Source organism: Eucalyptus grandis, chromosome 9 (assembly GCF_016545825.1).
Source record: "Eucalyptus grandis isolate ANBG69807.140 chromosome 9, ASM1654582v1, whole genome shotgun sequence".
Lineage (NCBI taxonomy): Eukaryota > Viridiplantae > Streptophyta > Magnoliopsida > Myrtales > Myrtaceae > Eucalyptus > Eucalyptus grandis.
In genome coordinates, this window is record NC_052620.1 from 6,583,652 (window position 1) to 6,609,109 (window position 25,458).

At 40.2% G+C, this 25,458-nt stretch overlaps 6 protein-coding genes across 10 annotated transcripts in view; 2 read left to right on the forward strand and 4 right to left on the reverse strand.

Moving 5' to 3' along the window:
• Window positions 1-3,037, forward strand: part of LOC104418188 — a 34,221-nt gene extending 31,184 nt beyond the window's left edge. For all 3 annotated transcript variants that reach the window (XM_039301702.1, XM_018862669.2, XM_018862670.2), the window contains 3 exons: window positions 173-355; window positions 1,154-1,510; window positions 1,836-3,037. In XM_039301702.1, coding sequence (XP_039157636.1) covers window positions 173-355; window positions 1,154-1,510; window positions 1,836-2,585 — 1,290 coding nt within the window. In that variant the 3' untranslated portion in view covers window positions 2,586-3,037. The remainder of the gene's footprint in view (window positions 1-172; window positions 356-1,153; window positions 1,511-1,835) is intronic.
• Window positions 3,038-3,171: 134 nt separating this feature from the next.
• On the reverse strand, window positions 3,172-5,171 carry LOC104418189 (glucan endo-1,3-beta-glucosidase 8). Its single transcript, XM_010029454.3, has 2 exons — window positions 4,499-5,171; window positions 3,172-4,386 (listed from the first exon to the last, which is right to left on the reverse strand). Exons 1-2 carry the CDS (start codon window positions 4,834-4,836, stop codon window positions 3,288-3,290), a joined length of 1,437 nt encoding a protein of 478 aa, XP_010027756.1. The 5' UTR covers window positions 4,837-5,171; the 3' UTR covers window positions 3,172-3,287.
• Window positions 5,172-7,800: 2,629 nt separating this feature from the next.
• On the reverse strand, window positions 7,801-10,463 carry LOC104418190. The gene is made up of 2 exons (XM_010029455.3): window positions 10,102-10,463; window positions 7,801-9,277 (listed from the first exon to the last, which is right to left on the reverse strand). Exons 1-2 carry the CDS (start codon window positions 10,405-10,407, stop codon window positions 7,976-7,978), a joined length of 1,608 nt encoding a protein of 535 aa, XP_010027757.2. The 5' UTR covers window positions 10,408-10,463; the 3' UTR covers window positions 7,801-7,975.
• A 1,515-nt stretch (window positions 10,464-11,978) lies between these two features.
• Window positions 11,979-15,338, reverse strand: LOC104418191 (iron-sulfur assembly protein IscA, chloroplastic). Its single transcript, XM_010029456.3, has 3 exons — window positions 15,086-15,338; window positions 14,108-14,326; window positions 11,979-12,476 (listed from the first exon to the last, which is right to left on the reverse strand). The coding sequence occupies exons 1-3, from the start codon at window positions 15,273-15,275 to the stop codon at window positions 12,334-12,336; spliced, it is 552 nt and encodes a 183-aa protein (XP_010027758.1). The 5' UTR covers window positions 15,276-15,338; the 3' UTR covers window positions 11,979-12,333.
• A 2,392-nt stretch (window positions 15,339-17,730) lies between these two features.
• On the forward strand, window positions 17,731-20,649 carry LOC104418192 (pentatricopeptide repeat-containing protein At5g42450, mitochondrial). 3 transcript variants are annotated; one of them, XR_720609.3, is made up of 4 exons: window positions 17,731-19,316; window positions 19,404-19,535; window positions 20,156-20,288; window positions 20,377-20,649. XR_720609.3 is itself a non-coding variant. In XM_010029458.3 (1 exon), exon 1 carries the CDS (start codon window positions 17,814-17,816, stop codon window positions 19,401-19,403), a length of 1,590 nt encoding a protein of 529 aa, XP_010027760.2. In that variant the 5' UTR covers window positions 17,731-17,813; the 3' UTR covers window positions 19,404-19,532. The 3 variants fall into 3 exon arrangements, 1 of the variants encoding a protein (XP_010027760.2); XR_005546642.1 differs by having other exon boundaries at window positions 20,156-20,649; XM_010029458.3 differs by lacking the exons at window positions 20,156-20,288; window positions 20,377-20,649 and having other exon boundaries at window positions 17,731-19,532.
• A 402-nt stretch (window positions 20,650-21,051) lies between these two features.
• On the reverse strand, window positions 21,052-24,124 carry LOC104418193 (ras-related protein Rab7). The gene is made up of 7 exons (XM_039302186.1): window positions 23,382-24,124; window positions 23,218-23,244; window positions 22,582-22,681; window positions 22,338-22,484; window positions 22,045-22,125; window positions 21,814-21,959; window positions 21,052-21,364 (listed from the first exon to the last, which is right to left on the reverse strand). The coding sequence occupies exons 1-7, from the start codon at window positions 23,435-23,437 to the stop codon at window positions 21,301-21,303; spliced, it is 621 nt and encodes a 206-aa protein (XP_039158120.1). The 5' UTR covers window positions 23,438-24,124; the 3' UTR covers window positions 21,052-21,300.
• Window positions 24,125-25,458: the final 1,334 nt, after the last annotated feature.

Below are 25,458 nucleotides of genomic sequence, written 5' to 3' on the forward strand. Positions count from 1 at the left end.
TCTTTCCATGTTATGAATGTCAAAATCATCTTCATGTTCACCCACTTGTGATTTGCGGTTTTGTAGGCTTCCTGATGGTATTAGGTTTTCTTTACTAATTTTATTAATGTCAAAACTAGCTGTTTGGTTTATTCCTATGTTTTTGAGCCTGCATTGCTTTCTTGTACTTCAGGGGTTATTGGCTGCACATCGGGGTGGATATATGGAGTCTCAAAAGGAGGAAGGACCATCTCCTTTATTGTGGAGAATTTCTGATTTTCTTACGTGGGCTGAACTATGTCCTTCTGAATCTGAAATTGGACATGCGCTGATGCGCCTGGTTATAACTGGGCAAGAAATACCACATGCGTGTGAGGTAAATGTGTAACACTGTATTTAATGGAGATTGCTAGTCATTGTAGCCTCATGATTAATGGCAAAATGTTGTTTGTGTATGTTAGATTACATCACTGAAAAGTTTTGATTTTGTGAGTTTTAAGTGATTATTTATATCTGTTTTAACAAAAAGATAGAATTGAGCTGGCTCTCTCTATCTAGCTGTGCTCATTCTGTGTAAGCATGATCTTGTTCAATGTTCTTTGCAAAGGCAAACTGAAGCTTGTTTGATGACAGTCGTGTCATTCATAAGAAAGAAAATGAACTGAAATGGATTAATTTTTAATTGGTTTTATTGTTTACCCAATAATGAGGTTCAAGGACTAGGTTGTTCTAGTTGAGGTCGAGAGGCTTTCTTTAATGTTAAATCAGAGATGATGTGCATATATCATGATGTCTACTGTTGTGTGCTGTCTTTTCATGACACTAGTAATTATAGCATAAAGATGTCATATGATAGATCTACAGATGCTATAGCATAGCTTGATATTTATAGCGGAACATATGAATTAGATACTGGTAATTACAATTTGGAGCTAATGCAATATTTGGGGTACTCCTATGACTCAGAGATGGTATAAATGGAATTGAACCCCCAAGTGTATACCCAATGCTATGCTTTCCAACGGGCATGCTATTTGTTTATTTCTTCCTAGGTTCACATTAAACAATCATGGGAGCATTTTGTAAATGTTAAGAGGGCTTACAGGAGCAGATAACATATACATGATCTCATCAAGCACTTAGAATTGAATGAGGCATGTATTTTTCTTTACAGGTGGAGCTTCTTATTTTGTCTCATCACTTCTACAAATCATCAGCATGCCTGGATGGAGTTGATGTTCTTGTAGCCCTTGCTGCTACCAGGGTTGATTCTTATGTGTCTGAGGGTGATTTTTCGTGTTTGGCTCGCCTAATGACTGGAGTTGGAAACTTCCATGCCCTTAATTTTATCCTCGGCATTCTCATTGAGAATGGTCAACTGGATCTTCTTCTTCAGAAGTTTTCAGCTGCTATAGATGCAAGTTCTGGTACTGCTGCAGCTAATAATGCTAAAGTTATCAGAGGATTCAGAATGGCTGTGTTGACATCATTGAAGCAGTTCAACCCAAACGACATTGATGCTTTTGCCATGGTTAGTGTTTTTCAATGCTTGTCATGAGGATTCGGATTTTCTTTTGGGCCCCCCCAGGGGGGCAGGGGGGGGTGTTTTGTGTGTGTTAGGTTAGAGGAAAATTATTAGGGCAGTTTGTTCAAGTTTTTCATTAGTTCTTGGAGAGTTTCATCACAAGAATGCTTACGTCACGTTATCTTTTGCCCTGACTAATCTGCGCACCGGCTGAAACACGTGGATTTGAGCATTATTTAAATGATAGGCTTCATGGGAGGTGCTCATCACTTTACTCTGGGAGGGTGGTGCTCGGTTTGGCTTAGTGACACTATTTTAAATCTATTTGCAGGTCTATAATCACTTCGACATGAGGCATGAAACGGCTGCACTTTTGGAGGCACGAGCAGAGCAGTCTTCTCAACTGTGGTTCCAACGTCATGACAAAGACCAGAATGAAGATTTACTAGATTCCATGCGCTACTTCATTGAAGCTGCAGAAGTTCTTGCCACAGTTGATGCTGGGAATAAAACATTCAAGGCATGTGCTCAGGCTTGCCTTGTTTCCCTCCAAATCAGAATGCCCGATTTCCAGTGGCTTAACTGCAATCCGACGAATGCAAGGCGTGCAATGGCTGAGCAGTCTCGTTTCCAAGAAACTTTAATAGTTGCAGAAGCTTACGGTCTCAACCATCCGAGCGAGTGGGCGCCAGTGCTCTGGAGCAAGATGCTAAACCCGGAACTGATGGAAGAATTTGTGGCCGAATTTGTGGCCGTGCTTCCGCTTCACCCATCGATGCTTATTGAGATAGCAAGATACTTCAGGGTAGAAATGGCTGCTAGAGTTGATCAGAATCAATTCGCGATCTGGATTAGCGGTGGCGGTTTACCGGCCGAATGGGCCAAGTACTTGGCGAGGTCGTTTAGATGCTTGTTGAAGAGGACAAGGGACTTGCGGCTACGCATGCAGATGGCTACCATTGCAACAGGGTTTGGGGACGTTATTGACGCGTGCACGATGGCAGTGGATAAGGTACCTGAAAACGCGGGCCCGCTCGTGTTGAAAAGAGGGCACGGCGGCGCCTATCTTCCCCTAATGTGAACAAAACCGCCATATCTACACCTCAAGTTGGGTTTTGCTCCCGAGAAAAGGCCGTGAGCTTGGGAAGCGGAGGAAAACAGCAGGCTCGGCGAACGCTCTCGGACAGACATGACTCAGGAAGAGACAGAGGTGGCTAAGAAAACATTCTTTGATATTCTTTTTTTCAAATACATTGGTGAGAGGAAATGTATTAGGTTTAGATTAGGTCGATTGATCCTTGTAAATTGATTTTGGCTTGCTATTTCCCTTTTGCCTGTATTTTTTTTTTTTTTGCAATTGCTGCCATTGATTTTTTTTTTTACCCCCTCTCTGGCGCTTGGGCATATGGTGTTATACGCCTTGTATGAATTTTTTTTGTAAAGGGTGTATCGCCATTTCTTGGTTACATCAACAGAGGATAGTGTAAAGGTATTTGAGACCCCCAAAAGGGTTTGAAGATAGAGACTTCGCTTCTTCTTCGTCTTCTTTTTTATTATTTTTATTATTATATAGCTGAAGTTGAGAAATGTATAACATGCGAGTTGTTATTGATTAATTACTATCTAGATGTTTGGGGAAAAAAAAGGGTAAAAAATACATGTTTTTATCGAAACAGTCAGCCGAAACATGAATCGGCGTATGCTGAGCTTTTACATTGTGTTTTTTCAGCTCTCTTTTTGGGTTTTTCCTTGGCGCCCAAGTCGTGTTATGGCAAAAAGCCCTTTACAGCAACGAGAAGAGCGAAATCAATCCTGCGAGGAGGCTGGCGCCCAATGCCGAGCCCAGCCTGTCTCCAGCGCTCAAGATCTGCACCGGGAACAGGCAGCTCCCTTTCGAGAAGTTGCGGGTCACGATCTCGGCGAAGCCGTTGAAGGTGCACGACTCGACGTCTTGATCCCGTACCTGGAAGTACATGTTGAAGGCGTATGAGACGTTGCCGTTGGCATCGAGGTTGTTGCAACTGGCGCCGTAACCCAAGATCGAGCAGTCAGCGTTCGCACAAGCGTAGCTTAGTTCATTCACCACCGCGTCCTTGTCAGTGTTGTTCCCGTTGAACACGCACCACTGCGAGGGCAAGTATTGGACCCCCTTGGCCGCGACCGGCATCTTGTCGTTGCCTTTCCCGGTGAAGTCGACGGGGAACTTCGGCTGCCCATCATACCGGAAGATGCCCCAGTGCCTCTCGAACATCCCGGGCTCGATGCTCTTCGTGTCCTCATCGAGGAGACCGAAGAGGTACACGTCCAGATGCCCGGGCCTCAATGGGGTTCCCTTGTTCGCAGCCATCTTCTTCATGAAACCGTCGTAGAACCTCTGGGCCAATTTCGCGTCGGCATTCTTGCCGCCGTCCGTGGGCCACCCGACTTCCCCGACGATGATCTTCAAGTCGGGGGCTCCGGCTTTCTTCAATGCCCAGACGAGGGTGTCGTAATTCGCGTCGAACACGTTCGTGTACTCAGTGCCCTTGTCATGTATCGACTTCGCATTGCCATCGCAGAAGGCGAAATCGAACGGGAAATCGCTGTTCAAATAGAGACTGAGGAAGGGATATATGTTGACCATGAACGGGGCCTTGTTGTCGCGGAGGAACTTGACCATATCTATCATGATACCTCTGATGTCCTTACGGAAAACGGCATCGGAAGGCTTGTTCGAAGGGGATTCATAGACATCGGCATTGTTCGGCACCGTCGCCTTGATCTTGTCCCCAAGGCCGGCTGCGTCGAGCGCCTTCTGGATGTTCTCCAGCGCCGGGAGTGTCGTCTTCGTATTGCTGCCGTTGTAGCTCTTCAAGAATGGTTCATTTCCAACCGCCACATATCTGTTCAAATGATAACATACAAGTACCAATTCAGCATTAAACTTTGTCGAGCAAGATCATACAAGAATTCCCAAAAACGAAGGCAGGCTAAATTCGATTCTTGATCAATGACCTTATGTCAACACCGCCGTCGTAGAGATGCTTGGTGACATTCTCTTTCACCCAATCTTTGGCATGATCGTAACTATCCGCCAGCTTCTTGAGCTGATCGTTGGGAATGCCCACGATGACCTCCATGTTCGTCCCGGCCAATGCGCTGACCGTCCACGAGTCCGCGTCGAAGAGCTTGACCTTATTGATATGGTTGTCCTTGAGCATGCCGACCACGATGCTCGGCGACAGAGGATGGGACATCATCGCCCCCCAGTTCACGCCAATGCCATGGGCAACGCTGGACAGGGCGACGAACACGCAGCAGGCCCCGACCAGGAACTCGGTTTGGCGGGCCATCTCGGTCGAGCCAGTTTCGCCTCTGGGAGATAAATGACCGGAAGAAAGGCCCCAATATGAAGCAGCTTGGTTTCCTTCCTAAGGGGTGAAAAATGGAAGAAAAACAGTTGCAAGGTATATTGGTTGATAACAACTGAAAAGTTTGAATGGCTGTACGGAAGAATAGAGCGAGGAAGAGAGCTAGGAGTTTTTTAATGCATCATCTTTGGGTGAAGACAGCCTCCCATTTGCGGCTGAAGCATTGGTCGGTATTGTCGATTCCATACTATATTTAGTTGGCATGGAGACAAGCGATTGTTGTTCATTACTGTTGCCTTTTAACAACATGGTTTCATCCGGGACAGTCCTATTGTCCAAATTAAGGTTCCCTTGATAAATTCCAATTCTAGCCAGCCCTGTTTATTATTATTATTTTTTTTTTGGTAAAAGAAATAATAATTAAGGAAAGCCAGACCTGTTAATATGGCCAAAAACACAAATTAGCCTGACTAAATTCTTTTGTCTTTTAGCCTTTACAACAAGCTCCTATTGTCTTAGCACTAGGGTTTTTTTGTATGTTTTTTCAAAGATCGATAAGGAATCGGAACCGGTATGCTCCCTCCCTTTTTGGTAATGTAACTTGTATAGCTAAAGTAGTGTAGAAGTATTCTCATTCGAAAAGTTAAGGAAATTGAGACAGTCAAGAAGGAGAAATCAATCGATTGAAGTTCGATAAAAATTATTGGTCAAAATCTCATGACCCTTTTTCATTTAATTAACTTACATGATCAAGTGACTTGTCATCCATTTATTAAGAAATTTATTATTATGTTCATTAACGTAAACATATACTCTTAAATATGGAGAAGTGAAAAAAAAGTTTTAAACTTATTTCTTTGGTGCTAATATAGTTCTAAATCTTTTAATGATGCTAATTTAGTTCTAAACATTTTAACTTAGTGCAAATTTAGTCATTTTGGTTAATTTTGGCCGAATATTGCTAACAACGGTGCCAGTCAACTTACGTGATACGACCGATATTAATATTGACAACTTTTAATTATATCTTAATATTTTGAATTTAATTTTTCCTTCCTCTTCCTCCAATCGCTCGCTAGCAGCAACTAGCTAGAGGTAAGAATGGGCGAGGGACCTCATTGGCCACGAGCAAGGTCATGACTCACCTAGCCCCCGGCGAGGCTCGCCCTTGCGACCGCGAGGCCATCCCTACAACCTTTGGTGAGGGCTCAAGCCTCGTTAGAACTTAGCAACTTGGCCCTCGCATTTGGCCAGTCACCAAGTTTTGGTGACCGGCTGGAGGAAGACGAAGGAAAAAAAATAGGAAAAAGAAATGAAATGAAAAACTTAAAAATAAATAAATAATTATTAAAATAATATTAAATATTGTTCTACAATCTTCAATGGAATTGAGATTTCTACAAAATCTATTTAATAGTTGATTTATAGTAATTCCTAACATTTTCATGATGGAGGTTCAACAAATGTTCTTTTATCTTGGGTAAAATAAAAAAGACTAGTATTTTAAGGCATGTTTAGTAACGTTTGTTCTCGGTAATAGTTTCTTTTTAGAAACATTTTTTTTCTATTTTTGTTCGGAGGAACTGTTTTTGAATATTTTAAAGTATTTGATAATTATATAAAATTTTTGTCTTTGGAACGAAAATACGTTTGGTAAGACCACAAATATTTTTTTGACTTGGAATTTCTTTAATTTATTAATAAATTTATTTTATATTTATTTTTCCTTTTTCTTTTCCTTCCTTAAACCGGTCGTTGGCGTTGGTCATGGCCGATCGACGCAGCCACATGAGGGTTGGGGGAACCTAGCTAGCCACTAGCGAGGTCCCACCAAGCCTCACCTTGGCATGTTAAGGCTCAGTTTCTCCTTGGCTAGGCAAGGCGACCTCACCCAAAGCCAGCAACGCTAAGCCCCAGCCTCGCTCAGTTGCTTGGCCTCGCCAAATCTAGGCTAGGTCAAGCCTCGCCCTGCCACGACGAGGCTCAAGGGGGCTTTGTTGGGGGCTAGTGAGGCGCTGGTGAGATTGTCAAGCCTCGTTTAGCCGGTCGCCGGCCATCGTCGAGGCCGGCAACCGATTGGGGGAAGAAGAAAGGAAGAGAAAAAGAAAGAAAAGAAATGGAGCAAAGGAAGAGAAAAGAAAATTTTGTTCTTAAGTTGTTCTTGGTAAGTTGTTCTTGGGAATAAGAAATAATTTTATTTTTGTTTCTTGTTTCTATTCTAAATTTGTTTTTGTGAACAAAAAAATTAAATAATTATGTTTTTTTTTCTTGTTTATGTTTCAAATTTATTTCCTGAAATAAAAAAAAATTATCAAATGCGTTTCTATTCTATTTTTGTTCTAGAAAATAAAAGAACAAGTTTTCCGAAGCGTTATCAAACAACCTGGCTGTAAAAACATAGATTAGTTTATTACAACTTTAGTATATTCATTTCATAGAATGATGGCTTTCTAAAATCCAATTAACACCTGGATTTGAATTTGTTCAATCTTGTAGTCTTGAATATTTTTTTGACGCGAAATTACATCTTTGGTCTACGTAATTTAAGGGAGTTCACTTTTCGTTCATACATTGTCTAATTACAATTCTGAGGCTCATTCTATATGAAAATTTATATCTTTTAATAAAGTTCCCACAAAATTTGTTAAATATTATTGAGTTAGCACTTGTTAAATAGTTTTGAGTCAGCACCTGACTATTGACACGTGACTCTCACGTGCACAAGCCTTTAAAGTAATCACACTTTGGGTCCATGCTTTTTTGGATCTGTTTTTTTTTTTTTTTTTACTAACTCCTATACTAATTTCAAAAAAATGAATTAATTACATTTCATATATATATATATGGAATTAAGATAAGTATACAGAATTGTCTGTTAAACAAAGTCCTATTGAATTTCAATTTTGGTACGTTGAAAAAGAAAAGGTTCTTTTCTCCACCTTGATATGTATGACCCGGGAAGGCAATGAGGATTTATTTGTAAAAATTGATTCTACAGTATTATATGACCTCAAAGCATTTAATATATCCAAATCCACATATCTTACCACAGACCTATTAATTCTATTCAACAATATGATAATGTTGTAGAAGGCTTTCTGATACAGCTTCAGCTGTCTTTCTACAACTTCGGCTTGTCCACTTGAATCACACAATGCAAGCTCGAACCTTCCGGTATCCCGAGCGGAGGATCAAGACATGAGCAGTTGTCGACGGCATAGAGCTCCCAATCTTTTATTCCACAGTTCTCGAGCGCCGACGCTAGCCGACCATCATCCGTCTCCTTCGGATACTGCCCATCTGGACTCACAAGCACTGCACCAGTATAGGACTGCCCTGCGACTCGTGCTGCACCACTGTAGTGAAACAAACCCCAGCTGAGATCATCAGACACATCGACAATAGTCCAGAACTCGTTCGAAACCACTCCATTGTCCAAAACACTGAAGTAAAACGTCCCTGGGATCTTGCCTCTCTTGACCCGGTACCTGCGCCTCCTCCAAACCATCTTTCCCTCCAGAGTTCTCACCTGAAAAACTGGCTCATACCAAAAGGACCCCTTCGCTTTTCCTCTGTAAAATAGCTGGTACTGGCACGGGAATTGATCATAAGCTGGGTTTTGACCAGCTACAACACGCCAACTCCAATCAAGATTACCTAACCATCCCACGAAGAGATCTTCTGCAGATTCGTGGCAGATGTTCTCGCCTCGAAACTTAACCATGGGAGGGATGTATGGTTTTTCAGGGATTGCAGCATCCAACTCGAGACAATTATTCTTCTGCAGAACACACAAAGAAAATGCTTCCAAATTCGGGCTCTCATATGATGCAATACATCTGTAGTTGCAAACCTGATCCACAGGACTACATTGGTTCAAGCACTGAAGAGCCTTTCTACAATTGGGATCCAGGAGGCAGTTCAATATCTGAGGCCCGCAGTTCTTCACCATGCAGTTCAATGTAGAAAAACCCTTTGACCTCAGGTTTTTTAGAATTGGAACTGGCCTTATGTAAGCATTGATTACAATCAACAAACAGAACCTTATATCATCAGAATTGCGACGCATCCAGGCCTCCGATATTGTTTCAATCACATCACTGGTCTCTTTGGTTTGCTTTGATTCAAATGTTCCCACCAGTTTCCCAAAAATGGTCCCTTTTGTTTCAGTTTGAACAACTGATCCACCTAGCTTGTTACTTAAACCTGGGGATGAATCGAAGCTAATTATGTTCTGGATATTTTTGCTGTTTCTCTCAATCCACTTGACTGATTCCTGACTTGTTACCGCAATGATAACCAAAATGTCCGCATGTCTCAGTTCCTCCTGAAGTTTTGCAGATGCCTGATCCTTAAATTGGCAGAAATTATCTGTAAACACATGCATTTCAAATCCATCATCAACCCATTTCAGTCTCTTTGCCTGGTCACAAAGAGAATGAAAATGAAATTATATTTCAAAGAATTCAGATAATGCATTACCTACATAGTGAAATATACACATTGCTAAGAAATGTGAGGATCCGGGGCGATGCTCAGAAGAGTCGAGTAGATTTCTCAGCTTTCAACTAGGATTTACCAAAGAACTGACAATTCAAGGAAGGTGTCCTCAACCAAAAAAAAAGGAAAGGAAAGAAAAGAAAACTCTTCATATGCTTCTATGTGTTGGACTATTAGCCAAATCAGGATGAAGGGAATCTCTTTACAAGATGAGTGCAGTTGGTATCCTCACTAGCTTGGACCCTGATGCCATCCGGAGGAAGGACCCAAGATTGATTGACTCATGATTGTTCAATCTTTGGAATATAATCATAATGAAAGTAGATTCAGCAAAAGCAAACACAAAATTTCTCATCAGAAACCATCTATAAATCAATTTACTCAAATGACGTGATCATTGCATTAGAAGCCTAAAAACCTTATGCCCGAAGTGCATCTGAATCCTAAAACATGCTTTTATGCACTCAAATTTTTCTTCTCTTTAGCAAATGCCAATCAAGCCCTTTAATTAATTCCATCAACTAAACTCAACCCACAATCTTACACGGCATCGGCCAAAAAATTTACTCTAATTATCCTTTCGATGATAGTAAGAACAACTTTCTGAGCATTCATTCTAATCAAAGTCACCATCTTTATCTCTCAGATTGAGTTTCCTCCATAGCCTGAATCACTAAAACAGTCGTTTTCTCCACTAAAACCATCACGAAAGCAGAGACTTGGCTACGGCCCATCTCGATAACTTACAGTGTGCAGCATGACCTCGCTCCACGTCGCGCCCTTGAGGGGGCTCGACGCGCCTTCTCCGACGACGGCGACGATCCTCACCGGCGGCGGGCTAGGGGCGGCCTCCGTCGCCGCGCGCTCTTTCGTCTCCACGACCGCCCTCGCGGCTCGCGCCGCCGGGGAAGGAGCTCCGGCGCGACGGAGGCTCGGGCTGCAGGAATTGGGAGCTCCACGGCGGCGGAACGTCGGCGGCGGCGACGGAGCGGCGGCGGGGCAGGCCGGGAGGCGGCGGAGACCGGCTCTCAAGCTGGCAATTTCGAGAGACATCTTGCGTTGTCCGGAGAAGAACGAAAGAACGTGGCGCGATTATACTAACCAACGGCTTGAACTACTTTTTTTAATGGTGATATTTAATGGTTGTAAAATATTTCCTCATTAATTATTTGATAAGAATATATATATTTTTAATAAAATCATAATTTTACTTTTAAAAAAAATGAGTATCGAAATCCCTTGTCGTGACTAAATTTTGGGTTAATATTGGCAAAAAAAAAAAAAAAAAAAAAAAAAACTAAATGAATTCCTATTGCGACATCAATACCTTAAGTTTTGTGTTTTTTTCGTCGAGTACACTAAATTATGTCAACCGTCACCAAAACGTCTAAATTAGACCCACCCTGAAGCTATTACCCATATTTTTGCCACGTTATTACAAGTTTTGGATATTCGTGATACTAAAAATAGAAGTTTGGGCATACGTGTTAGGGTGGATGAAGTTGAAGATTTCTAGCGGTTGATGAAAATATTTTTGTCACATTGTAGGAATTTTGGGATTTTGAGCGAGAAAAAATGTTTGGAGTATTGATATCACAGTCGATAATCCAGGGTTTTTAACAGTATCTTTGCCTAATTTCTTTTTTCATCTTACTGGTGTGGGTTTCAAAGATTGTTTCACATTGGCTTATTTGAGGGTCTTTTCAAATCTGAAAATCTATATACAATTTCTTTAGTATTAGACAACACTCAATTGATAATGTTAGGTCTCACTAAAAAGCCTACCTGGGATATCGAGACCCACCCATTTGAGTAGATCTGGTGATACCATATGTAGTAGATTTTTCTTTTCTTTTTTTCTTTTTTTTCTTTTTTCCATAAGAAAGGAGAAAGATGGAAAAATAAATATATCATTTGTACTCTTAACTTCGATGAAAAACTGTTCAAAAAAAAAAAAACTTCGATGAAAATCTCAACTATATCCGATGTATCAATTTAAGCTGAGATGGGTGGTGTCATCTCAGACATGTCTAGACCGTTCCAGGCACTTGTAGGGTTTTCAATATAAAATAAAGTCCAACCTTGGCTCTACCGTACGGTATTATTATTGAATTAATCTTTTTATATAGATATTCCCTTAAATTAGTAATGTTCTTCATGAGCAAAATTAAAATGAGTGTACCATTCGGCGATCTAAGGCAAATTTCCTTGCCTTTATTCGTTTGTTGGATCAAGTTCATCACAGCCGGACCATTTATGCAATTCACCTTTATCAATCGTGTAAAACGGCATTGCAAAAGCCAATTTTTTTTATCGTATGTGCCGGAAAAGGGAATCCCAGATTCCTGCCAATTTCAGGTCGTGGAATATCCGTTGGAAAGTATCAAATTGCGTCGATGAGTGTCAGTTTATCAACCCTATTGCAATTCCCCAATCCCTTTCACACCCCTTTTTAGCTGTTGACACCATTTGATGGAGCTATGCATGAACTACCCTATCATCCATCATTCTTCGACAATCTTAACATATTGCACTCTAGGATGAAGAACAGTTCAGCAGAAATTTCCTGATATTTTTAAACAGTGTCAACTATCAACAAGGAAAAGAAAAAGGGATCGAAGACGAGCTAACAATTATTTCCATTACATAGGTTCTCATTGTTTCAAGGGCAGAAGATGATATTTCAGGATCTGGAACTGGTTTCATGTGGGTTCATTGCTTTACCACAACCAATCCAAGTTCCCAGTTGCCTTTGACTGGTTCAGCTTTAGTGAGCTTACAGAGACAATACGTGCAGCTAAATGGGAAAGTTTTCCAAGGAGTCACGGGGATAAAGACTTTATAATTTATTTAACATTAGATACACTAGAGCTGTAACAACTATCTTCAACCAAGAGGTTGAGTTCAATCATCCACAGGGTGCATGTTCACTAGCGAGCTAATTTTAACATAAAATTCAGTTTGCTTTTTCTGCATAACTTACATCTCTGCAGCAAAGGATTTGCCGCAACCGCATGTTTGGGTAGCATTTGGATTTGTAAATGAAAAGCCTCCACCAATCAGAGCGTCGCTGTAGTCCAACTGCATTCCATACAAGAAGAGAAGGCTCTTTGGATCACAAACTGCAGAGGCAACAGGGAATCATAAGTGGCCAGCAGATGATTTTAGGAGATAGATAGTATCATAACTCTCGTAAAATCAAAGCAATGTATTTGAAAGTGATTTCTACTTTCTCTGCCATGTGTAAGCCAGAGATCACATATGCAGGAAATCGTACTCAAATTCAATGACTACCCATTGGACTGCAGAAACTAAGCAGGCAGCATACTTCATCGTCTTGGGTTTTAAAATTAATTTGTGTACTATCTGGTCTTTGCTAGAATAAAATTTTGGATGTTTAGGGCTAATCCTCTCAATACACTCAACAATCTGATATAGCCAAATCAAGTTGCTGATACCATATAATTGTCACCTAAACAGCAGGGAGGCAATAGATTTATCTTTCTTGCAAGTCATCAATCAGCAGGGAGAATTTGAGTGGGTTGTTCCACCAAAAAGAGAAGAGTTGGGTAGTTCATTAAAAAGAAAGACATCAATGATGTCAAATTCAAGAAACAAAAAAAAAAAAAAAAAAAAAAATGTCTGTTTTGGGGAAAAGCTTCAACAAAAAATATGGCTTAAGGGAAGATCTGCTCTAACGTGAAAGGAAGTCCTTTCAGGCAATTTACTGGAATAGAAAAGATGAGATGTTGAAGTGCCATTCAACTGTAAGGCATGCTGCAGCACAATGGATGACGCGTGGGGTCTTCTAACCATCCATCACAGACCCAAAGGTAGAACTTGAAAGCACTACAGAGTACAGACACATCCTTGCAGCTCAATTTTCACTAGCAGGACAATTAAGTACATTCTTTCTCCTTCCCACTTGAATACTTTCAGAATAAAGGAATTAAAAAGGTTCATCACAGGCTCCATCAAACACAAACTCTTGATCCATGATACTTTCAGTCCGATTGATGAGAATAATCATGTTTAATATAATTTCTAAAAAAATTTTCCAGAATATACAAGGCTGTACTAAAATGAATTTAATTAGTTGATAGAAAATGCAGATATTCTGAGTAATCTACTCTATCAGAAGCCATAGACAACAAATCTGTATTAGAAGCCATTAAGGCACATCACCACTCAAAATAGCTAGCTGAGCAGCAAAAAACTAATCCTCAGCTGGCAGCGTCAAGTACTTAAAGTCTGTCATCTATAGCACTCTTAACTATCTACAACGTTTTGCTGGAAAATGACAGGCAACCTATTGCCTACGAAAATCTAAAACCAAAAAAGGAAAGATCTGAAATCTAAAGTAAATGTCAAAGATGATGATGATGGACAATAACAACAAGAAGTACAGTGATAATGACATTAGATAGATAAAGAAGAAAGAAGACCTAAATGGTAATGCCCAATTCAAGAAAATAAAAGGATAACTCCAAAAGACCAGGTTCCATTATAACCTTAAATAATGGTTACCTTCAATGGGTCAAAATTAGGAACCCCCAAATATTTGAAGATCCTCTATAACTTCTATGATTTCTACTTTTTTGCAAAATACATCTGTCATCTGCACCATCTACGAATAACAAAATATAGCATCCACAGGACTTGTGATAAAACCAAGGTTGCAGTACCAATGGCTATTTTCTTACTAAAGAGATAATAGGAAAACAACTAATCAATAAAAAGTGCAGAGCTCTACCTATAACAAAACCGTTATATTCAATTATGGAGTCATCAGGCCTTGCATTTTCCCTGTTCTCAAAGTCCATTGTGTAAGACATGCCAGAGCATCCACCTTGTCTGACACCAATTCTGAGACATAAATCTTCACTGCGCTCAGATCTCATCCTGTTCAAGTGCTTCAGAGCATTGTCTGTGAGGGAGATGGCAGGCTTCAGCTGTTCAGAAGCTGGCGCAGCTGTAACAAGAAGGACAATGCGCAAATTGGATTATGATCCTAGAGGAACCAAGAACATAATAGCCAAAAGACAAAAATGCAATTTGCACACTTCAGCATCATGGAAAACATCGGATTTGCAATAATTCAACCAAATCTTTAAGGCAACCAGAGCTCACACAACCAGAAAATGATTTTCCTCGTCTCCCCCTTTCCCTTCAACGTTGCACTAATCATCGAAAAGCGGTAGACCCCAGTGTCTATCCCTGCCACATCACTGAAAAGCTCGACTAGAAGTAGTATCTTTGATCCAGCAAATCATGTTTTCGACACCATTTGCAACCAATCTGTCACCAAAACATCTTCAAAATTTGTTTGAAACAAGTTTAAAGATACAGACTTTCCTGACTCGCGCAATTCCTATTGCCAACCATCTATCATCGACAGCTTCTCTAGGTGCCATACAGTAACGAATAACTGAAAATTAGCCTCATCGATTTGCGAGCTGAAAACTGAAGACCCAACCACTTCACGAAGAGGATGGTAAGACCGTCCTAAGACTCTCCTTCCTCTTCACGTTCTAAAACGATCGATTCCTCCGCATCAAAATAATCACCACTCTTCACCAAACCGCCATTTCCACAACAACAACGACAAGCCACGGCGCGCCGTCGCCATCGCCGCCGCCGTCGCCATCGCCAGCCGTGCACGCGCGCGACGATCTCGCGACGGCGCCACCGCAACTAACGGGAAGAACCGAGCGGGGGAGATCGTAGTTACCCGAAACGGAAGCCGATCGAATCGGGGCGCTCCTCCTCCGGCCGGCGCCGGAGCTGCGCAATCGGAGGGAAACCGGACCGCCAGGGAAGGACACCGCCGTCGCCGTCGCCGTCGCCGCCGCCGCCGTCGAGCAACCGGGCGCGGCGCGGAGAGGAGGGCGGCAGCTGATGGCTGCTGCGGAAAACGCCATTGGCGAGCGAGCGAGCGAGAGCTAGAGAGAGAGAGAGAGAGAGAGAGGGAGGAGAGAGAAGTTCGTCACCTAACGGAACTCTATTCCCCATTTTTATTTATTTCCGTCTGATATTTTTTCTTTTTTCTTTTTTCTTTTTGGGTGAAAATGATATTTTTCGTTTGTATTGGAGGGAAAATTTTTGTGAATTCCTCCATTTTTTGAGGCCACCAAAATTTTATTCATGTCCCTCTCTTCGGAATTAGGAAAATATTTTTCGATTTTTAGTTTCTTAAATTTACGAAAACATATATAATAATGCCCTCTTCGGAATTAGAAAAATATTTTCCAACTTTTCAATTTCTTAAATTTACGAAAACTTGTAAAATGAAGATGGAAATTTAAATTTTGTTTCATTGTGTCTTCGCAATCCTCTTGATACTCAAATTATTTCCCAAAATTAAATTGATTTTCTTTTTTATGATTGGCTAGATTTTTATCAGTGGAATGAAAATACAATAGGTGTTATCAATTTAGCGAAGAGATATAGCAAAGGGAATATCGAAAGTAAAGTCAAATGTTTGAAAGGACACATTAATTTTTGTTGAAATTGAAGCATCTAATTTTGTTAATCGTAAATAATTATTTTTTCATTGAACAAAATTGTTTCCCTACTCTACTTTTCTTTAAATGGCAAAAGAGAAAGCATCTTTTCCTCTTCTATATCTAACACCTATAGCATTTTTGCCCGGAAAAATTTCAATTAGGCCCCCGGACCGAGAAAGTTTATGCAAAATATCCCTCACACTTGATCTTGTCTCAAACGATCCCCTACATTTGGCATGTTTGTGCAAATCAAGCCCAAAAGCCAAATGTCGTTGACAAAGAGGCTGCCTCACGTGCGCCTCACATGTGTAATTAAGAAAATGCTATTACAAATCTCAAACTATGTCCGTTGCGACATATTTGTTTTTAATTTTATTTTAATTTTTTTGTGATATAAAAAATTTCAAAGTATTATCTTGACACATTTACCTAAAATTTTCCTCATGATATAAAAAAATCCAAAATTTATATTTATGTGGCACATTTATCTTCTATCAGATGATTTTTCAGTCAAAATAACATCGTTTTTACTTCACTTAAACTATGTGGATGCCTTGTTACCAAAATTTTCTTTCTGGCATTCGTATAAACAAATTTTTAACATTGATAAAATTTTGAGAGAGGGCAAATATATTACACAAATATGAATTTGAGATTTTATGGTGCCTTAGAGGAAAGTTTAGGATTTTGGGGGTTTTTTCCCCTAATTAAATGGCGATTTTTTTTCACCGGAGTTCCATTAAGGGGTATATTGACACAGATGCATTAAGAGGTAAGAGGTAATTCAAGTCAAGTATGGGGTAGTATGCGAAAATGCTCCAAATTTGAGGGTTAATTAGGCCTTGTTTAGTAATGTTTTTATTTCTCTATTTTTCTTTTTTTTTGCTATCGAATTAAAAAAAAAGAATAAAAATCCGTTTAATAACATCAACTAATTTTTCTATTCCCGAAACAAATCATTGGTTAGAGAATATATTTAGAATAGAAACAAAAGTAGAAAAAACTTACTTCTTTGTTGCGGAGAATGAAAAAAGAAATCATTTTATAAATGCCAGCTCAACATAATTTAATGATTATCTTTACACAATTGACACAAGGTCCAATCTCCTAATCCAATATAAATCCCCATTTTGGGATTAAAAAATAAAAATTTATTAATAAATAAATAATTCAAAGATTTAGGAAAAAGTTTACAAATTAGACTTTGAATAGTTTTACTAGATTTTAATCTTAATTCTAGTTTAGACTTAGTTTAGCATAAAAAATGTGAATATTTTGATGATAATTAGATTCAAAATTGAATAAGTTTTTAGGGATTTACTATGTTGACTTTTAAATGCCATTTTTTTCTTTTAAATAAAATGTTAGGTCACAAAAGCTTATATTGTGAGTTATAAACTAATGAGTGACTCCAAGTAAGGTTTGCTCTTCTTCTCAAAAATATATTTAACTGTTTATTATAATACCCGAAGATTTACTATCAATTTTCTTATATTGTGAGTTATAAACTAGTGAGACTTTTTATTACCATTTCCAGCCATTCATCTTCGACTAATTATTATGTTGGATTTTCTTAGGTCATTTTAGAATATCTTGATAAATTAAATCATTACAAAACTCTAGTTTTATTGAAACATAAAATGTTAAGTCTCTCTATAATTAAATAAAAAAATTGGGAATAAAATTTTTAGGGTTGAACTAAATGCATTTTTGTTTGTCTTCTATTTCAAGAATGGAAATTTTATATAATTACCAAACATTTTTTTTACTCAAAAACTAATTTGAAAAATCAAAAATCAAAAAAATTATTTTTGAACATAAGTTATTCTTGGAATGGAAATATTAGCAAACGCATCCTTAGAGAATGATCTCTCTCATCTGATGAAATCTCAAACCTCGGATTTCTACTTGTCGGAATACTAGGAAGTCCGAAACACCTACGAAGATTAGTTGATGAAACCCATCATCGGTCGAGCGACACTGGCGCTAGCGCTGCTCTCTCCTTCGAAATTCAAGCAATCCAACCTCGCATTTCGCTCCAATCCTCGCAAGCGTTTCATCGATCCGCCAGAAGCTTACTCCACAAATGCCACTCCCCCAGCCGGTCCCGGGATCGACCCGCCGTCGCGTGCCCTCCACCTGTTCGACGAATTGTCCGACTGGGACGTCGTCTCGGCTTCGGCCCTGCTCGGACGCTGCGCTCGTGGCCACCGCCACGACGAGGTGATCCGTCTCTTCTCCAGGGTGCTCGCTTCGAGTATCAGGCCCAATGAGTTCACGTTCGGCACCGCGGTTCACTCATCGGTTGTGCTCGGAGACGTTCGCGTGGGGAAGCAGCTCCACGCTTGCGCGATGAAGATGGGCCTCCACTCGATCGTGTTCGTGGGCAGTGCGGTCTTGGATGCGTATGCCAAGTTGAGCACTCTCGATGAGGCTCGCAGGGCTTTCGAAGATACCAGGGAGCCCAATGTGGTATCCTACACGACTTTGATAAGTGGGTACCTGAAGAAGGGTAGCTTTGGTGATGCTCTAGCTCTTTTCGAGAATATGCCGGAGAAAAATGTGGTCTCTTGGAACGCGGTGATTTGTGGCCATAGCCAAGCTGGTCACAGCGAGGAGGCTGTCAATCTATTCATCAGGATGCTGAGGGAAGGGTTTATGCCCAATGAATCCACTTTCCCATGTGCGCTAACGGCATCTGCCAATATTGCAGCTCTTGGGATAGGCAGAAGCTTCCATGGCTTTGCAATTAAGTGCTTGGGTAAGTTTGGCGTGTTCGTGGCCAACTCATTAATTAGTTTCTATGCCAAATGTGGAAGCATGGAAGATAGTCTTTTGGTTTTCGATAAGCAAGTGGGGAAAAATCGTGTTTCATGCAATGCTGTGATATGTGGTTTTGCACAGAATGGGGAGGCAAAGGAAGCTATTAACTTCTTCGAGACAATGCGGACCACGGGATTCGAGCCTAATGGTGTTTCCTATCTTGGTTTGTTGTGGGCTTGTAATCATGCAGGACTTGTCGATGAGGGCTACTCCTACTTCAATAAGGGAAGATTAGAGAACCCCACCATGCTAAAATCAGAGCACTATGCCTGTATGGTTGATTTATTTTCTCGCTGCGGGCGTTTCAAAGAAGCAGAAGATTTTCTTAAAGATTTGCCTTTTGATCCAGGAATTGGATTTTGGAAGGCATTGCTAGGAGGCTGCCAAATTCATTCTAATTTTGAATTGGGGGAACTGGCAGCTCAAAGGATTCTGGCTTTAGATCCTAAAGATGTATCATCCTACGTAATGATGTCTAATGCCCATTCTGTTGCTGGTAGATGGCAGAGTGTCTCGACTTTAAGAAAGGACATGAGAGAGAAAGGGATGATGAGAGTCCCTGGTTGCAGCTGGATTGAAATAAAAAATAAAAATCATGTATTTGTAACTGGGGATAGGAATCATATCCAAGAGGTTGATATCTACATGGTTTTGAGAATTTTTATCGAGCATCTGAAGGAGATGGAAGCTTTGAGTCTTGAGAATGAATTTCTTTCATAGGTGACAGGACCACCTTATCAACTGTTGATGGTGAAACTAGACGATGGGAGTGGCGACACTGGAAAATGAACTTCAACCTTTGAGAGACTAGTACCTCTGGAAAAATCTCATGAGGAGCTTCTCTTTGCAACGGTACCTATTTCCTCTTTCTTTTGTACTTAAATTGATGGCTAAGATAGATTCAAGAGTTGATCATACATCAAACATATCACTATGTGACTTCTTGTTGAAAATGGGATAAGGAAATTGGATCTCTGATATCATCAGGAAATTCTCAATCAGAAGGATTGAAAAGGATTTGGTCCTCCTTAAGCTTTTCCTTTCAAAAGTGAGAGTCCTTTAGATTGATATCTGTTACTTGCTTTCATTGACATCCTTAATACATTCATTTCAATCCTTGTGATATTTCTGCTCATATATTTATCATAATCTTGCTTCAAATGTATTATAAAATCTTCAGGATTGACATAGTTGGTATTCAAAGTGCTCCTCCTCCCAGTTATCTACAGTGGAAGTGGTGATGAATGATGATTATAGAATATTTTTGCCTCTACCATATTTTTATCATTCTACATCCCTTAGAGTGATTTGGCATCCGCCCTTGTAAACTATTAGTGAGTAACATGGCAGAGAAGATGATGATAAAGGATTCTAGAACTGAGTTAGGCATAATCATTCACCGATCCCGTAGGATAAGTCCTTACATTACTGTTGTGTTTCATTCATCTACCTGACATGTTGGAAGTCCATAGGTGAGTCAATGCAGAGTGGAAGGAATCTCTTAATGCTGCAAGGGCAGAAGGAAGCCAAAAACAAAATTATGACAGAAAAGTGGGGCAAACCTCCTTGGGATAGTAAAGCTCAACTGTGATGCATGGAAGAATGGTAAGATGTTCTTGCTTTCTCAGCTAAAGATGATGAGGCAAGTGGATGCAGGCGTATGGAGAAATGAAGGGTAGATGTTTTGATGCAGCTCCTGAGAGACTGAAGCTTTGTTGCTGGCTTTCCAGGGGATGGATGATATGCCTTGGTACCAGCTATTATAGAAGGAGATTGTAAAGTGCTGATAGATGCGAAGGCAACATTTTCAAACACAAGATAGCGATAAAGAATGTATCTGGTGAATGTAAGTATTAGTGTAGAAACCTTAGGACCATTTATTTTAGCATAAGTCGTTAATGCATCATAAAAGAAGCTTTCTCCCCAAATCACTGATTGCTATGGAAACATTATATTTGGTATCTCAGACTGGGGATGCTGGTGTTTTTCTTGCTTCATGGAAATGCTTTGGCATTTCACTAGAAGATTAGCCGTGAAAGAAAAATGCATGGCCATTAGGGAAGCTGTCTAGTGTCTTGTGGTGTAATTCCATAAAACTGGCAACGCAATCATTTAAACATAGTCTCTAAGTGCTCAAAGTGTGATTGGAGGCCTCGTAAATCTTCATCGACAGTTGCAAATTGGACAAAAGTGTGAAGCAGTGTTAGATCGTTACAGCTTCACTTCTATTCAAAGAAGATGCAATATAGTTGCAAAGAGAGATGTCCAGCATGCTAGGAATATGATCCTTGCACTAGCTTGGAGATATGATCAAACTACAGAATAAGCATGTTTAATTTGGAGGTGATATGACTCAGACCCACAGACATACATGCAGTATCTTTCTTTTATTCCTTGAGAATAATGAATTTCATGGTTGAAGCAGTCTGAGACTACTTTTGAGAATTGAATTACATTATTCCCCAAAAACGAATGCTTGTGCAAGCCACTCGATGTGGTTGGGGCACCTGCCTCTTTCCAACACTCGGCATGTCAAAATAATAACAATAATAATAATTTGCGTAGAACATTGTGAAAGAATCAAAGTAAGACTGTGCAAATCTTTAGAAAGCGAACTTCAGCAAGCACAGCCGCCTCTTGGCTCGACTTCGGAAACTGTTTCTGAGATGCCCTGGAAGTAACTGCACATAGAACTTATCCGTGACCCTCTCATCAAGTAAAATAGTACATGCATCTATAGGGAAAATGGGGATAAATATAGGCGATGTGATTGGTAGGTTGTAACCAAGTAAAGAACTAAAGGGGTTTCTGTTTTCTTTCTCTTGCACAGATCATGTAATTGTATTTTTCACACAAGATCTGAGCTAAATGATGAAGGCCAGTCATGTGGTTTTTGCTTAAAGATCATATACCCTTATAAGTTGTGGGAAGATGCTTCTCATTTAGGTGCATTTCTGTAATGCAATAATCATCCTGGGTTAAAAACAACACTGTCAAATCCAAGCCTAATGGAAGCTTGAATTGAAAGAATCGGTTTCTGCAAAAGAATCACTGCAAATAGCTCCTATTCACTTTATATAGAGAAGGTATAGAATAATAGGTTGAGTGTGCTTCTTTAGATGGAACTTACATGTCTTGTTGGTGTTCACTCGCCAGCGCAGCTTGCGCAACGCAGAAAAACGCTTCATCCACATTGTAATCTTCTTTTGCTGAGGTCTCGAAGTACGGAATGTTTCCCCGGGAAGCACACCACTCCTTTGCTCTTTTTTCAGAAACCTGCAAGAGATATAACCGTTCGCACTATGATTCATTAAAGAAATTTCTGTAAAGCCAAGTTTTGCATTTTGCGTGTGCTAATTACCACACGACTGTGCCCGCCGTCTACATCTATTTTGTTCCCGAGCAATACGAAGGGAAACGCCTCCGGATCTGCTGGATCTGCCTGGCCAGAGTAAGACAATATGCTTGATTAATTAAGAAATTGCATTTAAGATAACTGAAGAAGATTCAATACATCTCCCATGTGCTTTTCAAATGATCATTCAGAGGTGCATTCGTGCCATTGCCAACTTGAAGTTTAACCTCAGCAGGAACTTTCCAAACGTCAAGTCGAATATCATTGAAGATGTCATATGAACTTAATAAGCTGCTGACCTGTTTAAGGAACTCCTCGCGCCAGTTGCTAAGTGATTCAAAGGTTTTACCGACGTTGACATCGTATACAAGGACACAGCAATCTGCACCTCTGTAAAATGCGGCTCCGAGGCTGTGAAACCGTTCCTGCCCTGCCGTGTCCCAGACCTGCCAAACAGCAAACGCATGTGATTTATGAATATTTTCACAAGCAGATTGAAATGGATCTAAGAAGACAAAGAAGACACAAAGTTGAATCACCCACTTGTAGGGTGACCAGTTTGTCATCAATCTGCAGTTCCTTAGTGACAAAATCAGCTCCGATCGTAGCCTTATATTGTTGGCTGAACTTTTTGTACACGTATCTAAATAACCAGTCAAGGGTTCAAGCAGATTACTAGCAAAAAGCATCCAAAGTATGTATTTAGATTAAACCAGTGTGCAGAAGCTCAAGTGAGTATCACTTGGTATGGTACAATTACAAACACATCTTTTCTAAGCTTTCCGCTCGCTGTAGTAATTGTTGCAAGCATTGTGTAGACAAACTACCTTCTGGGTAATTGTCTAAAAGAAATAGGGTAACACAAATAAGAAAGTGTTTCATATGACGGATATGCCACACTTCACTAATAAGAACACTGATATTTTAAGATTATCTATTTGAGAACAGATTCTCTCAACCTAGAATTGCTTTGCTGAAATGGTGATCGGCTTGCTCCTTGGCGCCAGAGCTGCAACCCATTGAATTGCGGGAGTTAAATCATTTGCAACAACTTATGCAACAGAGAGAATGTAAATTCAATCATATCTGGTTTGATGGATGATGAGTGTACTACTTATCTGCTGCAGACACGTGAGTGATGGTTGTGAAATAAAAACATGATATTGCTGTGAAGGATACTGGTTCATCAAGGAGGTCTTTCCCACTCTGGAAAAACTCAACCATATTAGAAATTTCATCACATTCTCAATATCATCAGCTTTATCCAAAAGAAATGTCATGTGAAAAATTCTACCCAGAGAGAGAGAGAGAGAGAGAGAGAGAGAGAGAGAGAGAGAGTGTACCCACTGTCACCAAGAACTATGACCTTGAGCAAGGTTCTTCTCCTCAAAGGATCCATGAAGACCCAGCTCAGATTTTAACGTATGTATATTCTCCCTTCCACAAAGCAGGCCAAGAGAGGCAGAGGAAAGTGACTGCAACACTCCCCACAGCACAAGCCTATTTTCCAATTGCTCTTTCCTGTTCTCCTCGTGGGTATGAGCTCCAAAAGATGAAACACCTAATGATCTCTCTCTTCCAGAGACCACTTTCCACAGGAACGTTTCTGGCAATTCTTCTTCCTTCCCCTTCTTCCAGAGCTTGCTGTGATCCGTGGAGCCAAGCTTAGAATTATTAATTTACTTGTGGGTTTGTTCGGTGTGATAAATCAATGATGTGAAGGGGACCAAGGGGCCATGTGAGGCTCGCCAACTAAGGAAACGAGAAATGGGCACCTGCCAGCGAAGAAGCTCTTTTATCCCATTAAGAAAAGACGGAATCAAGTCAAATCAAACCCAATCAAAGCTAAGAACTTTCTCCTTTTCTCTTCTTCTTCTCCTCTGTTCCTCTCGTGGACTCCTCCTCCTGGCTCTTCTGTCGTGACTGCCTCTTTCTCCTCCATCTTTGTCTTCTTCCATGATTTTAGCCCGACTGTTTTGGCCGTTGTGTCCCCAGGACATGCTTCAGACCTCTAGTATGTTGTTCCAGGTTGGTCACGGACGTGCTTGAGACCACCGTCTTAGTACGTGTGCTCTCCTCGTCAGCAGCTTCGTGCACCTTTGTCCTAACACATCAGAAAATTACAACACAGCTAGAACAAACAAAATCTTTAAAACCCACAAATAATCTCAAAATTATAGAAAAAAACAAAAAAAGATAGCAGATGAAGGATTGGGTGGGCGGTCCAGAGGGCAGCGGCGGTGCCGCCCATGCTGCCGTCTTCTTATTTTATTTTTAGTTTTCTTTTTGTATTTTTCGGATTTTTATTTTTTATTTTTTTAATAGTTTTTCCTAATTGTGTTTCTTTATAATTTTAATATGGTGCCAGAGAGATGTTTTGGTAGCAAGCACTCCCTCACCACATTAATGGCAACATAAGATGGAAAATGCGAAGAAAAAAAATCACTTGGTGTTTTCTATCCACAGATAATGGAAGGATTTGAGTGTATAAAGTTGTCCAATTTTAGAATTTAAATGCACGAAATTAATAATTTTTATGACTTGTACCCTAATTTTCCTCACATGATTTTAAGTTGCAACGTCCTAAAAGTTGAGGCAAGACAGAATCTCAAAAGTTGCCTGAAACTTATGCAGTTGCAAAGTGTTTGTCCAATATTTTATAGAAGCCACACCACTTTTTATCATAGCTAAAAAGAATACTGAAAGATTCTATCCAACAACACTCCCAAGATCTAGATACGGGTTTTGTTTCGCTAGTGCCCACATGGACATTCGGTTTTCGATCGAAATCGAGAGGTTGACATGTGTGAAAATTTGATCGAGATACCATCTAATTATGACCCGCATCACAAAACATAGCCAGCGACACAGCAAATTAGGCGCCATAAAAACTAAAAGGAGCCAAAGCACACCCCCAAAATGGCTGGCTCAACAGTCTATGAACTTAGCCCTATGTTCTTTAATGCATCTCGCTCCTCTTCCGAGGTAGAAATTAGGACATTCCTCCAGTTTTTCAACCTTAAAATAACGTTCGACAGCTCAGAAAACTTTGGAGGCAAGGGATGACCAGTACCGGGTCTTTGTTTGATATGATATGCCATTATTAAGACATGATGAGCAAGCACCGCTGGCTTTTTCAGGTATCGTTTGTTTGAGATTTTTGTTCATGTTCTCCCCAACGATAATGCACTAAATAAGTGTTTTCTTCTCTCTCTCTCTCTCTCTTTTTTTTTTCTAGCATGTTTATTCAGCTTTTGACTCAATTAATCTTTATGAATATGCATAAACCATCATATCCACGTGCATCAAGTAAGGTTGAACTCATAGTGTGATGTGCGTGGGACTCTTTCATTGCCCTTGTGCATGCACCAACTTTGAAATGTTTTTTTATGAAATAATATTTGTAGTCTAGAAAAAGGC